General features: G+C 38.2%; 1 protein-coding gene across 2 annotated transcripts in view; it reads right to left on the bottom strand.

Moving 5' to 3' along the window:
• The window catches only part of LOC126236994 (general transcription factor 3C polypeptide 1), a 351,606-nt gene extending 339,487 nt beyond the window's left edge, over nucleotides 1-12,119 (bottom strand). The window contains exons 1-2 of one of the 2 annotated variants that reach the window (XM_049946720.1): nucleotides 11,994-12,119; nucleotides 6,113-6,232 (exon numbers count right to left, since the gene is read on the bottom strand). In XM_049946720.1, coding sequence (XP_049802677.1) covers nucleotides 6,113-6,185 — 73 coding nt within the window. In that variant the 5' untranslated portion in view covers nucleotides 6,186-6,232; nucleotides 11,994-12,119. Of the gene's footprint in view, nucleotides 1-6,112; nucleotides 6,233-11,815; nucleotides 11,964-11,993 lie in introns of those variants that run through there. The other variant, XM_049946718.1, reaches the window with a different exon arrangement.
• Between the last annotated feature and the right edge of the window lie 3,035 nt (nucleotides 12,120-15,154).

Below are 15,154 nucleotides of genomic sequence, written 5' to 3'. Positions count from 1 at the left end.
GGTTGGATAGAGAGAGCAAGTGCTAGAGAGAATAGTGAGAGAGAGAGAGAGAGAGAGAGAGAGAGGAAAAGAAAAGGAAAGGAATGTGTTGGTTGCTAACTAGATATGTCATTCACTATTGCGGAGCCATGGAAGATAGGGAAGGTACAAATATAGTGGACACACTACAAATAAAAGATATGATTCTAGTAACACATAAAAGGATGCTCCATGAACAAATGCTTTAAGTAGGGTCATGATGCACAAATAATCACAATAGTAGGGAATACAGGAAAAGGGGAAGGAGGACTGCCATCATCAGAGACATATTATAACATGTCAAAAATGATATACAGAAAGGCAATTTCTAACTATGATCTGGATGACAGGCAAGGAGGATCAACACAATTTGATCTCTCTAAGCTGTTGCTTCCTTCATCAACACTCTCACAACATTTTATGGAATATAATAAACCAATAGAACTCACAACAATACAAAATGAAGAGTGAAACTGCGATAAAAGGGAAGGCTGACACTGTGTAATGGCAAAAATGGGCAGACATGGGAGAGATCCAACAAATCACTAATCTCTAAATCCATACATACAGGGTGTTACAAAATGAACATACCGGTTTTAAGGCATTGTAGCATTTATTACGTTCTACTTACAATTTTAAATAATACACCAAACGAAAGAGCAACTCAAACAGTTTTGTTTGTATACCTGTGCACAATGGGAAGAGTATGGAATGACAAAGAGTGACTGAAAAATGAGTTGAATGAGTGTGAGTCTTTCACAGTTAGCCCCAAGAAATATACCCGCGGAAAGTTTATGGACCTTTCTTTTTTGGTGAATCAACTATAACTGATGTTTCTTATCTAGATGTGCTACAGCTATGGCCCATGCCTCAATGGGAAGATGAACAACACATCTTTATTTGGGAGTAAGATGGTGTGCTGCCTCACTGGCTTAACGCAGTACGTGACTGGTTAAATGATGTTGTATCCGACCGGTGGATCGGGTGCTAGGGGCCGGCTGACACAGCATTTTATGCATGACCTCCACATTCACACACAATCTGACGTGATCATGTGTATGTACCTCCAACACCAGCCATTCTATCCGACTTTAGAAACAGTGTTATTGCAACAGTTATTCCTGACACATTCATCAAGGTTTCGGAACAACTCGCCTATCGACTCGATGTGTGATTGGTGTTCACACTGAATAATTGTAAGAAAAACCGTTTGTGCTTCTCTTTCATTTGGTGTATTATTTGTAATTGTAAGGTGAATGTAATATGTGCTACAAAGCCTTAAAAGCCGTATATTCATATTGAAACACACTGTATTATAAAAACTGATGTACTTATGTTCCACATCTCCTAAAACACTGGACTGACTTCAAGCAAAATTGGTAAACATATCACTTACTGCCTGGAAATAATTGCTGCGTGGGTAAGAACTACCTACCTTGAGAATGAGAGCACTTACTAACTTGCAACAAACTTCTGACATAATTTCAAACATTTATGACACATTTTTTCTCACTGACAACTCCCACAAAGTGGTGAAAGAAAAAAAGTTTATCGCAGTACTTGCTCTTCATCTAGAATTATCTCCCACCCTTCCCTCTGTTACAAAAAAGAATGATCCTCAATACATCATGTGTCCTGTAAATCAATGCCTTCTTTTAGTCAAGCTGTGGTATGTCACCAATTTGACTGAGAATCAGTCACTCAGACCACTCATATATATTTCAGTATTCTATTGTAGCAGATTGTGTTTTTATCTAAACAGTTTATCATTCTCTTCTTGCTCCAACTGTTCATTGTTCATATTTCACTTTCATTTATTGCTGCACTCTCACCACATACCTTCAAAAAAGATTCTTTAACATAAATTCTTAGTTGAAGTTAGCACATTTCTCTTTTGCAGAAAACCCTTTTCTTGCTATTGCCACAATGCATTTAGTACCCTCTCTACCTCCACCATCATGCACTATTTTGCTGCTCAAATAGCAAAACTCTTCTGCTATTTCGGAACAAAATCCAGTAATCAGCTCCAAATATACAGGGTGTACATAAAGTCCGGGAATACTTTCAATTATTTATTGCACAAGAACCAAACATTGGACAGATAACATACATATGTTATTTTAAAGAGAAACCCTGAAAGTTATTTTTTTTTTTCATGTATACCGCCATAGCATAGTTTGGTATTTTGCCGATAGTCAGCACTAGTCACAAACATGGTGAGTTCAGGTGTGGAGTTCGACAAAAACAAGTGTGCCACAGCTGTTCAATGGATGTTTAGAACCAAGTACAGTAAGAAGCCACCAACAAGGAAGACCTTTTACCACCGGCACAACAAATTCATTATCACAGGTTGCCTGTGCCCAGCAAAGAGAAGCAGATGTCTGGGTGTGAGTGAAATGAATGTGGAGTGCGTATGAGAGACATTCATAAACAGTCCAAAGAAATCAGTGCATTGTGCATCCCGTGAACTCAAAATGGCTCCAATGACAGTGCGGAAAGTCCTGCGACAGAAGCTGCCTATGAAACCATTCAAATTGGAGTACCTGAACATGGAGCTGCCGCATCGATGGATAGGCCGTCCTACAAAAGGGGACAGCTGTTTCATGAAATGGCCTCCCCTATCACCAGATCTCAGTCCGTATGACTTTTTTCTGTGGGGACACATTAAAGATATGGTGCATGCACTGTCTCTACACGGATGTAGCACAGCCCTGGGAGAGAACACGGGAAGCGACTGCCACACTTGACCATGTCATGCTGAGATGAGTACGGCAAGAATTCGATTACCCTATTGATGTCTGCTGGGTCACTCGTGTTTGGCATATCGAATGTTTGTAAAAAAAACTTTCATAGTTTCGCTTCAAAATGCAATATGTATGACATCCATACAATGTTTAGTTCTTGTGCAATAAATACTTGAAAGTATTCCTGGACTTCATGTACACCCTGTATTTTCAACTGATGACTAAATTTTATTCTGGAATATACGGTGTTCATTTTAATTGAAGACATTGAAATATCTCAAAAACTACACATCAGATAAAAAAAAGTTATAATCCCAACTTGTTGCTCTCGGAGAGGGACATCCCGTTGGTGCATGGTGGGGGTAACTTTGAAATCTTCCATGGGATCCCTCATTTTTTATAGCAAATTATGATTCTATGGCAAAAGCTACATATGTTTTGTTTGAAGCATTTTCTTTGTTTCTCCATGGACGGCACTGTAATCAGAGGAGCAGAAATGGGTACACAACCGTAATTTACGACATGCTATTTAATGGTCCTTGAATATCCAGTGGCATGTGGGACCCTACCTCCATGCTGCAAGGGTAGAACAGGCCAGTATTTTGTAACTTCTGATTGGGAACCCCATTCACAACATTGTATTCCTCTGACAGGTCGAACAGGTGACTACTCAATACACCATTGTGGCTGTGGCTCGAGGCGAATGCTAATCTACTTTTCCAATTAGAGTAGATGTTCAAACATAGCGCAACCAATACACATAGTAATCTGCTTATGAAATGATAATATACAGGACAGAAGCACATCTGCAGGAATGTCAGCACAGGCATTTATGATACAGTTGACCACGTCTTCATGGCCTGTTGACACTTGCTGGAAGTCGTTATCTTTTAAATATTCCCACAGAAATAAATCCGATGATGTCAAATCCGGTGAACTAGTGGGCCAATTAATTGAGCCACCTCTTTTGATCCACAAACCAGTGTAAACATGGTCTAATACTCCCTTTGCTCCAATTGTGTAATGCAATGGGCAACTGTCATGCTGAAACCATATACGTCATAGCATGTGCGGGACAACATCCTGCAGTAGTATTGGCAGCTACTGTTCCAAAATCATTCAATATTTGCATCCATTTAACATTACATCTATAAAATACAGACCAATGAGTTTGTGCTCCATGATGCCACACCATTTGTTAACCGAACAAGGATGCTGATGGTCAACTTTCCATAATCCGTGGGTATTGTTTACACTCTAGCAATTCAGGTTGTGCTGATTAACACTACTATGGTTTGTGAATGTAGACTCATCATGAAATAATACCTCAGCAAAGAATGTGGGGGTCATTTGCATTTGTTAACATGCCCATTATGGAAATCAGCACCATGAAGTTCTTGATGCAATGACACATAATATGGACCATACTTATGACAATGCAGTATTGTAACAATACTACCTAAAGACATACCAGAAGGGTGATGTAATTGTTGAACGCTTATTTGAGGGTTGTGGTGCACTACCGCTAGTACAGCTATTTCATTAGCTTCTCCTGTAACACATTTGCTTTGTTTCCTTTGGCCTGTGTGTACGCTGCCATCAGACATGAAGGCATTCACAACCTAGTAAAAAAATGAATGAGAATGAGCTTTCTCTGGAAAACACTAAGTATGCAAGGCAACAGGAGCCTCAACACTTTTCCTATATTCTCCGTAAATCAGGATCATTTCACTTTTCCAACCACTTGCACATCTGTTCTCCAAATGATAGGTAGATGTGCAGGCAATACACACTGCACAAATATTGTAATGTTTAGAGCTGCTGTCTGTTCCACACCTTCATGATACGTGAGTTCTGATTGCCTATTATGATACATTGTAGTTCACACATAGCCACGGTGGTACATTAAGTAGTCCCCTGTTTGATATGTCATAGGAATACAATGTTGCAAATGGGATTTCCAATTGAAAGTTATGAAATACTGGCCTGTCCTAACCTTTCAGCATGGAGGTGGGGTCCCTCATGCCACTGGATATTCAAGGGCCATCGAGTAGCATGTCATAATTTATTATTATGTAACCCTTTCCATTCCTCCAATTACAGTGCCACCTGTAGCAAAACGAAGAAAATGCTTCAGACAAAACACGTGTAGAATTTGCTGCAGAATCTTAATCTGTAATAAAAAATGGGGGTTCCCATTGGAGATTTCAAAGTTGCCCCCCCTCTCCTACCAACCGCGCATGGGGTGGGGTGGTGGTCGAGTGTGGTATTGTTGCACGTCCCCCTCCGAGACAAACAAATTGGAACTATAACTTTTTTTGATACAATGTGTAGTTTTTGGGATAATTCAATGTCTTCAGTTAAAATGTATACAACAGTTGCTGAAAATTGCAGCTATGAATAAAATATCTTGTTCTACATTTAGCCTCTTAATTCGTAATCTAACTTCCACAGTATCACATAATTTCATTCAGTTACGTTCCTCTACCTGTATTTTGTTTTGTTTGAAACTCATCTTATAATATCATTTCAAGGCATTATCCATTTCATCTAACTGATCTTCCCTGGCAAAATTATAATGTCATCAGCAAACCTCAAAGTTTTATTTCTTCTCCCTGGACTTTAATTCCCATTCCAAATTACTCCTAGGTTTCCTTTACCGCTCATTCAATGTACAAACTGAATAAAATTAGGGACAGGCTGTAACTCTGTCTTAATACGTCTCCAGCCCCTGCCTCTCTTTCATGCCTTCAAACCTTACGACTGCAGTCTGCTTTCTGCACAAGTTGTAAATGCCCACAGAATTTTATATATGGTGCCTTCAAAATCCCAAAGAATGTACTCCATCAACATTGTCACTCCGTGACATAGCAACTTTACATCTCATCCGGAGACTGTTTAGAAACCATACCTAATTGTGCAATCAGGAAAACGGGCACTTATTTGAATGTTTCACTTAAATACATATACATATACTTCTATACATATACGGTTGCTGACGTGCTGCATTATGTTAAAGATTTCACTTAAATGAACATTACACTACCTGAACACCCATCTGAATAGTGACAATTATGTACAGCATGTTTCATTTACTCCTAAAATTTTGGATTACTTCCTAATTAAAATTTACAGACGTATGATTATATGATTTATGCACAGTTGATTTAAAGACATCAGCTACATGGGAAAAATCCCACACAACACAAACATACTAGTTCTGTAAACACCATCTTTTTCTTTTATCTGATAATACAGATAATATAGTATTACTTTACATCTGTACCTATTTTGCAATTACATCTAGATATTCATATTTGAATGAGCTTACAGGTGAAAAAATAACATACCGTCAAGTGTAATGCCATCTAGTCCTTCAAGACAGATTTCGTCGATTAGGCACGTTACTAAATCATCTCCCATTTTGGCACTATTTCAAAATACAGCGATCACAGGTGTACCATTGTATCCTAAAATATATATATATATATATATGAACAAATATTATTAAAACACAAGATTTCTTTATGATACGTAATTAAAGACACAATTTTTCACAAGATCACCACACATTCTTTAAGACAAAAATGTTTGCACCTGGAAGACATGTTCAAACTGGGCTTCAGACTGGGAGGCATTTCAAAACTGTGAAATTCTGACTGAAATTATAATTATGTCATATCATAAAAATATTTTCCCTTATCACTGATTTAGCTTCATTTGGAAGTAGTCGTCTAGGTGTAAATGATATATACCTTAAAAGCCCAATTCCACAACTAATTATGGGAAAAAGGTAATAGCTTGAAGAACTTTGTTGGTTCGTGTATTAAATATGGTCAGTACTTTGTTACAGCAATTCTGAAAGATCTAAACAAAATCCAGAATGTTATACACTGTGTGATCGAAAGTATCCGAACACCTGGCTGAAAATGACTTACGAGTTCGTGGTGCCCTCCATTGGTAATGCTGGAACTGAATATGGTGTTGACCCACCCTTAGCCTTGATGACAGCTTCCACTCTTGCAGGCATACAGTCAATGAGGTGTTGGAAAATTTCTTGGGGACTGGCAGCACTCAGGAGAGGTATCGATGTCCATCGGTTAGGCCTGGCACAAAGTCAATGTCCCAAAACATCCCAGAGGTGTTCTACAGGATTCAGGTGCTCGATCGTGTTGAAAAATGCAATCGCCATTCCCGAATTTCACTTCAACAGTGGGATGCAAGAAGGTGCTCAAAACATCAATATAGGCCTGTGCTGTGATAATGCCATGCTAAACAACAAGGGGTGCTAGACCACTCCATGAAAAACAAGACCACACCATAACACGTTGGCAGATGACGTTTACTGGGCAATCACCATACCCACAACCTGCCATCGGATCGCCACATTGTGCACCGTGGTTCATCACTCCACACAATGTTTTTCCACTGTTCAATCATCCAATGATTATGCTCCTTACACCAAGCGAGGCATAATTTGGCATTCATTGACATGATGTATGGCTTATGAGCAGCATCTCGACCATGAAATCCAAGTTTTCTGACCTCCCGCCTCACTGTCACAGTACTTGCAGTGGATCCTTATGCAGTTTGGAATACCTGTGTGATGGTCTGGATAGATGTCTGCCTATTACACATTAGGACCCTGTTTAACTGTCAGCAGTCTCTGTCAGTCAACAGATGAGGTTGGTCTGTACGCTTTTGTGCTGTACATGTCCCTTCACATTTTCACTTCACTATCACGTTGGAAACAGTGAACCCAAGGATGTTCAGGAGTGTGGAAATCTCGCATACAGACATATGGCACAAGTGACACCCAATCACCCGACCATGTTCGAAGTCCACGAGTTTCGCGGAGCGCCTCATCCTGCTCTCTCACGACGTCTAATGACTACTGAGGTCACTAGTATAGAGTACCTGGCAGTAGGTGGCAGCACAATGCACCTAATATGAAAAATGTATGTTTTTGGGAGTGTCTGGATACTTTTGATCACATAGTGTATGTAACATTGTGCTCTTTAAGCACTTCATGATAATAATAGTGAGACAGGTACTCTTCGATACAAGGATGATGATGGAAATGGCAATCTAGCCACTGTAGTGTGGAGTAGTGGGCTTTCTAAAATGCTAAGGGAGACAAAAGAAATTATACATTACCCTAGGTATTAAGTTGGTATATCCGTACCTCAACTAACATTAAACTCTTGTATCCGTTCCAGTTGTCATTGACAGTCCTCAAAAGAGAGACTCTTATTATGGGTTTGCTAATAACAATTATTATTGTGAACACAAGAAGAAAATAAAGTCTTAAACTGAGGATACATCATATAAGGACAACATGCAAGAACCAAATACACCCTTATAGTATGTAACTATGCCACACAGACTACATTTCTCAAATGACCATTTGGCCTTCTTCCCAGAATAGCCTTGGCACCATTAGTGAGAAACATGGAGAACTGTTCCACCAGGAGATTTCTCAAATGCAAAAGCATTATCAAGGCATATTGAATACCACAATGTTGTCTGATTACTGCTAGTCCTTAAGAAGCAATTCTCCTTAGGCAGAGTTTTTTGCTGCTGTATTTCAAAGTCTTGTTGTGACAGCATCCCATATTGCCAGATCCATATAATAAATAGGTTGCCATAAGCATTTACATAAAATATTACTACATGAAAACTGAGGTGGGTACAGAATTCTAAAATTAGATCTGATTTTAGTGGCAATTAAAATGGACTTATGGTATCGGAATATAATCTGATAAAATTACGAGTACAAACTTCTGAGACACACTCTCATTTCTTACACAACTACTGCATTGTGAACATACATCCCAGATATAACGAGACACACAAAATAATTTACACCAAGATATGATTATAAAAAGTAATACTACCAGCAATCACAAAATATATGTTTACATATCTAAGTGCCTATAGAGAGGCAATCTGACCCAGCTATCCTATCCTCTTAAAGCATATTATTCTGTGTGTATGTGTTTTTTAAGCTGTTTTTTTCATAGTATTATAATGACAAACCCTATATCATGAGATGATCTCTGGATGAATTAGTGAATGAATAAATAAATTATATGCTAATGCCAATAGTAAATTTTAATTTTAGAGAAGAGGGGAGTAAGAATGGTAAATACTCTACAAAAATGCGGACTACATACAGAGTGGTCAAAAACAGTCTGAAAAGCTTGCAGGTGTGTTGCAATTGTCAAGAAAAAATCTGATACTTTGAACTGTTTTCAAGTTGATTGGAGCTGAAGTTAGTCATCAGGTCATTGTGTGTGCAAAGTCTAACACACTAAAATACATTAATGCACAAACATCCTGGATCTAAGAGTTACCACTAGTTCCAAACGTGGCTTTTTCAGAATTGATAAATTTAAGCTAGGTGAGCAAAACTAGGCTTGTTCAATTTGACAAAATGAAATGTAGTACAAATTTGGTGACGCTGTCTGTGACAGGCTGCTTAAATTTGCATGAGCAATTGAACTGATCACCAATTTCAATCTTAAATAACTTGGAAATTGCACAACACATTAATTTTTTTTCCTTAACAATTATTTCTCATCTAGAGTCCCAGTCTAAACCCTTACAAGCTTTTCAAACTGTTTCTGACTATCCCATATAACCTATTTGTTACAAGGCTATTGTGAAAATAGATTAACTATATGAGCTCATGAGATGACTGAGCCAGAAACTACAATGAGGATGGAACGATATCAAAATAGTAAGAGGAAGAGCTGTCCCTGATGTTATAAGGTATAGATATCGCAGTAATAAAGGGAACAAATCAAAATTTAGAAATTATGATATGAATATAACTACAGAGGAGGAGGAACACACCTGAAATAATTATAAGACACCACAATGTAAGACTCAACAAAAAAGAAAATCTATCTCTTGGAGCAATAAAATGGAGACAGCTGGAATAAATTTATTTTGGAAACAGTAAATAGTATCTATGAAAGATAAATGTTTGCCTAGAAAATTATGGGGCATTTGAAAATAATTACAAAAACAAGAAATACAGTGAGAAGCAAAGCACAATGATTACATGGCTACAATAAATACTGAACAAGAAAGACTGAAGTAAAAATCACCCAGAAAGACAAACCTAACGAACTGAAATGAACATGTTTTGGCATTCTAGAAACGACATGGTTGGATAATGTTTACAAAAAAATTAAAATATATTAACTTGTAGTTATTTATCCATTCATCCAGGGTTCATTTATCATGATACAGGATTTGTTACCATAATACAATGAAAATAAATAGCTCAAAAAATTTACATACATACAGAATAAGTATGCTCTAAGACAACAGGACAGGTGGTCACTTGTGGCCTTGATGAATTAATCATCCTGGAATCTCCTTAAGGGTTGGTTGGTAGGTTTGTGGGATTGAAGGGACCAGGCTGCTAGGGCCATGGGTACCTTTTTCCATGAACTTTAAACACCCACAAAGAATAAGAACAAACAATGGAGATGACAAGAGACGACACAGGACAAGAAAGACACAGACAGAGACCAGAAAAAAGGAATTAAAATCACACCGAGTATGACAGTGGTTGGCTGACCATAGAAACAAAAAAAGAAAAGCCAATCACCAAGAAACACACTAAAAACCCAAGTCTAAAATCATAGGCCAAAGGCTAGACTCAACACAAAAAAAGGAAAACACTTAGATCAAGTGATAAAAACCCCCTGCATGAATAAAACTCAAAACTAAATCTGCCATCGCAACGTCATCTGATAAAAGTGCAGGAAGCGTATCAGGCAGCGCAAACGTCTGCCTGAGCGGAGTTAAAAGTGGGCATTCCAACAAGATGTGAACCACCATCAAAGCTGACCCGCAGTGACATAAAGGTGGGTCTTCGCGGCGCAATAAATAGCTGTGTGTCAGTGAGGTGTGGCCAATCCGCAGCCGGCACAGGACAACAGAGTCCTTGCAAGAGACCCGCAAGGTGGAGCGCCACACACCGGTAGCCTCCTTGATGGTCAATTATATATTATAAATAATTACAAAAACAAGAAATACAGTGAGAAGCAAAGCACAATGATTACATGGCTACAATAAATACTGAACAAGAAAGACTGAAGTAAAATAGTGATTGTTTTTTCTTAAGGAACAAAGCATGCGGGGTTAAAAATTGAGATGAAGACCAAGGCTTGACCACAATAAATAGGTTCATATATATTTAACATACAGTAGTGATGCAGAGGTAACGAGGATTGCACAAGATGGACAGGTGTGGACGGCCACCTAAAACTCCACACACTGAAGACCACAACAACAACAATGTAACAGACAATGTCGAAAATTTGTATTATGACAGTGTGGACTCATGTTCATAGTTGTGATGATTAAGTCATGATGTTTATGCCAGAAGTTGCCGCTTTTAACTCTGGAGGTTGCATAAAGTTTCATAAGTACTTGGTAGGCAGAAGATATAGACTGAGGCATAAAACTGCTGATCAATAGACATGTGCCCATGTCCTGGATTAAATCCTGAAGTTCTCTGTAGTGCCTAATGGATGGATGGTGTGTGCCAGAGTTGAGTGTAGTTCAAATACAATTCCGATGACACGAAAAAAAAAGAAATCCACTACTATGAAATACTCCTTGAATGGTGGGCATAAGCTAAGGTCAGAAAATGTTCCTCAAAACAGACTACACTCTATGAATCACTGTAAAGGGCTAGGGATGTTCAAATGCGATTAATGTTACAAGGCAAAATGTTTCACAAAAGTTGACACCTTGCACGCAGGCATTGGAAAAAGACAAGCTATGCCATACGGGTGACTGGTTCTCTAAGTAAATTTTTACATAAAATTAAAACAAAAGTTACAGATAATGACGGAACGGTTTCCTAAAATATGTTAACTAATTCACAAGTTGTGTCATTACGAATGCTCACTTTTAAAACCACTGTTGAGTTTAGGGCAGAATTACTTTCTACTGCTGCACACTACATAACGATCTGTCAAATATGCAGATATTTGGATGTACAAAAACAAATATAAATGTTACATTACCTTGCTATCCTTATAACACGAACAATATTTCAAATAGTTACAAATGACTTTAAATACACCTACATTTTCATGACACTATAAAAAAACTGATAATCAAAGCAATTAAAATAAATTCTTCAGCACGTCAACAAAAATCGCAGTAAATATTAATTCTGACATTGAGTTTTGATGAACATACATAACTGGTCTCCTCAGCTTTTGAAATACAAACTCAAACTTAATCAATGTAACATTTGTTATTAATATTCCACATGCATAAATCACACATTTTGAGGTTAGTGTTTTCAAAACAATACGGAGTGTTAGAAACCAAAGACTCTTTATTTCATAGACTCTACAAGGATTATCCATGCGAAACCAAAGTATACTTCAGATCACAGTCTAACATAACAGTCGCGACACTTCGCCTCGATTTTGCTGCCTACAGCGCCAGCAGCGCCCCAAGCGGCCGGTAGGTTAAACTATGAGTTCGGCACGATCGTGAAAGCGAATAGTGATTGTTTATTTTTATTTATACAATGGTTTTTACCATCGGTAGCGTTTATAGCGCAATAAATTGCAGCAACAACAGGAAGAAGAGACCACAGCTGTCTTTTTTTAAGTTTCCTTAGGATCCTGAGATGTATATACCATGATGTTACTAAATTGTATCGTCAGGATCCAGTTGCAAACCACATGTGTATAAATGATGAATGTTTCGTTTTAGGAGCAGAAAATGGCTAGTTAATAGCAGACGAGAAGACCTTATGAAGAAAGACCCAGTTTACCTGTATAATAATATTAGGTTTTGTTCGCTACATTTCGAACAAAACCAGTTCATGAACGCAGAAAATAATAAACTCGTGTGGAATGCAGCACCCACTCTGTTTGACATTCCAAATAAGCCGCCTCAACTGACGAAGAGGAAACTGCCACAAAGATTCGACAGGTTTTATTGCGATTTCAATAGTAATGAAGACAAATTTGGAAGCTTGGTTATTTGCAGTGAAAATGTTTGTTTACTTTAAGGGATTGGCTTCAGTTTTTGATGAACATTCTCACAAGAAAAACTGTGGTGTATTATATGTGGACTTGTTGATGGCTATCCCAAGTTTTCCTCCTGGATGTTGTGAAGAAACTAAGGTGCTGTTGATCAAGATATTTGTTAAAGTGAGTCTCGTTTACCGGCTCAAATATTGGAATCAAGACTTAGTTTCTAACAACAAAAAGCAAATAAGAAACTGAAGAAGTTTGCTCATTTGGGTTACTGATTTCTTTGGTGTGTATTTCATTCACTTCTGTTGTTAGTCACTTCATTTTCCTTGCTTCTTTCATGTGATGACATTATTTTGTTAGCACCTTGTTCGCTGACAGATTGTTTGAAAATTATTCAAATATTTGGTTTTTCATGAAATGTAATGTAATCAGCTCATTAAAATGTTTTCAGCATATTTCTCCCACTATTTGGCAGTTGCTTGTCCCACTAAGAATAATATAAAGATGAAGCTCGTACTTGTGGCAACAGAACGATAAACGAGCTGTCGATCGCTTTTGCATGTAGAGGTGCATGTCTGTACTTCTTACATGTGAATCTGTGTGTTTATATTCTTTTGATATCAACGTGGTAAGCTGCAATTCTGTCCAATGTCACAAGTGTTTCTTCACGAATGTGTTGTAGCTTGCCACTCTATTCATGAATTTTGTCCATACTTGCGCTTATTTTAGAATCATTTTTAGAAACATATATGCCTTCTGATACTACACAAACCCTTGGAGGCAAGAAAATAACTTAAATAATTCGGAAATTACGTAGAAAATGGATGCAAACAAACATTATGCTTACGACGCGTCTAACGTTCACCTTACCTGCCGCTTGGAGCGCTAGTGTCGCTCCATCTGTCAAACGGCAACAACTTTTACAGCAGTGAGTGTCGCGACTGTAATGTTAGACTGTGCTTCAGATCAAGAATCAAAAGCAGCTTATTCAAAAATAAACTTAATGAACCGTAAATTTTAATTATCAGGTTTTCTGTCGGAACATACATTTTGTTTGTACTATCACAAGACAGGGAATTATATACTGATTTGCACTAGACGTAAAAGGGGCGGAACGGAATGGCTGCCAAACTCACAGTCAGAGATGGTGCTGTGTTCACACCAGCTAACACGTTAACACAACATCACTTCACTAAGCCCAGTGTAAATTTGTGAGATGCCATCTACGATGCAAACAGTCAGAATAAGGTATCCGAATCATCTAACTAGTTTATTAACAACCAAAGAATAGTTAGTCCCTAGTTTATATGTTAATAGGAACGGCAGGCCATGTCATGTCAAATGGTGCTGCGCTCACACCAGCTGGAACGTTAACACAACATCACTTCACTAAGCCCAGCACAACGTCATTGGATACCAGCCACGACACAAACAGTCAGAATGCAGTGGAACTTCGCATGGCAAGCATAATTCGTTCCAGAATCTTACTCATAGTGCGAAACGCTCGTTAAGTGGAACAATTTATCCCGTATAAATTAACGGAAAATACGATAATGCGTTACACGCAGAAAAAGTACGAAAAGGTTTATCGTATTCATGCTATTTATTCAAAGAAAATCATGCAATATGTACTTTATTATTCACGATACATAACTAATTCTTCTTTACTAGGAAACTATCTGTAGTCATTTGTTTCTGCCGACACTTCAGCACTTGGCGAAAATGCGACTCAGCGTTATCGTCAAATAAATTTGTAGTGTGCATAGCCACTGCTTTATTGGGATGATGATTTTCAGAGTACGATACAACCGAATCCAGTGCTTTCAGCATTTCTCTTAATGCGCCAGAAGATTGCTGCTTTGCTGTTACCACCTCCTCCTCCACTTCCTCTGAAGAGCTCCTTTCCACAACGTCCTGCTGTGAACACACTGCAACTCCAAAGGTCAATGGTGGTCATTTCTTGCCTGTGATCTTCCACAAGTTCATCAGTAATATCGTTATGCAACTTGGCCGAAGACACAATCTTGTTGACTACAGGCTCCACAGGTACTGTCTCAAATGCCTCAGCGTCACGTTCGACAATGTAATCAGGCCAAGTTTCTTCTCTTGGTAACCACTTCCAACATCTTTTCGATCATCTTGACGCAGGCAATGATGTTGAAGTGATATTTTCAAAACTTTCTGAGAGTGAGATTGGTAGCTCTAGTCAACTCAGAGCAATGCTTGAAGAGTGCTTCAGTGTAGAGCTTCTTAAAATTAGAAATAATCTGTTGATCCATGTTGGGAGCAGAAACTGGATCTTAATGAATTGAAATTCATAAGGGAGGCGGTATTATAGGCCTGGAGAATGGGCAGGATTGTTGT

This window comes from Schistocerca nitens, chromosome 2, assembly GCF_023898315.1.
Source record: "Schistocerca nitens isolate TAMUIC-IGC-003100 chromosome 2, iqSchNite1.1, whole genome shotgun sequence".
Taxonomy (NCBI): domain Eukaryota; kingdom Metazoa; phylum Arthropoda; class Insecta; order Orthoptera; family Acrididae; genus Schistocerca; species Schistocerca nitens.
Note: the sequence above shows the minus strand (reverse complement) of the source record. Positions and strands in the feature narration are given on the sequence as shown.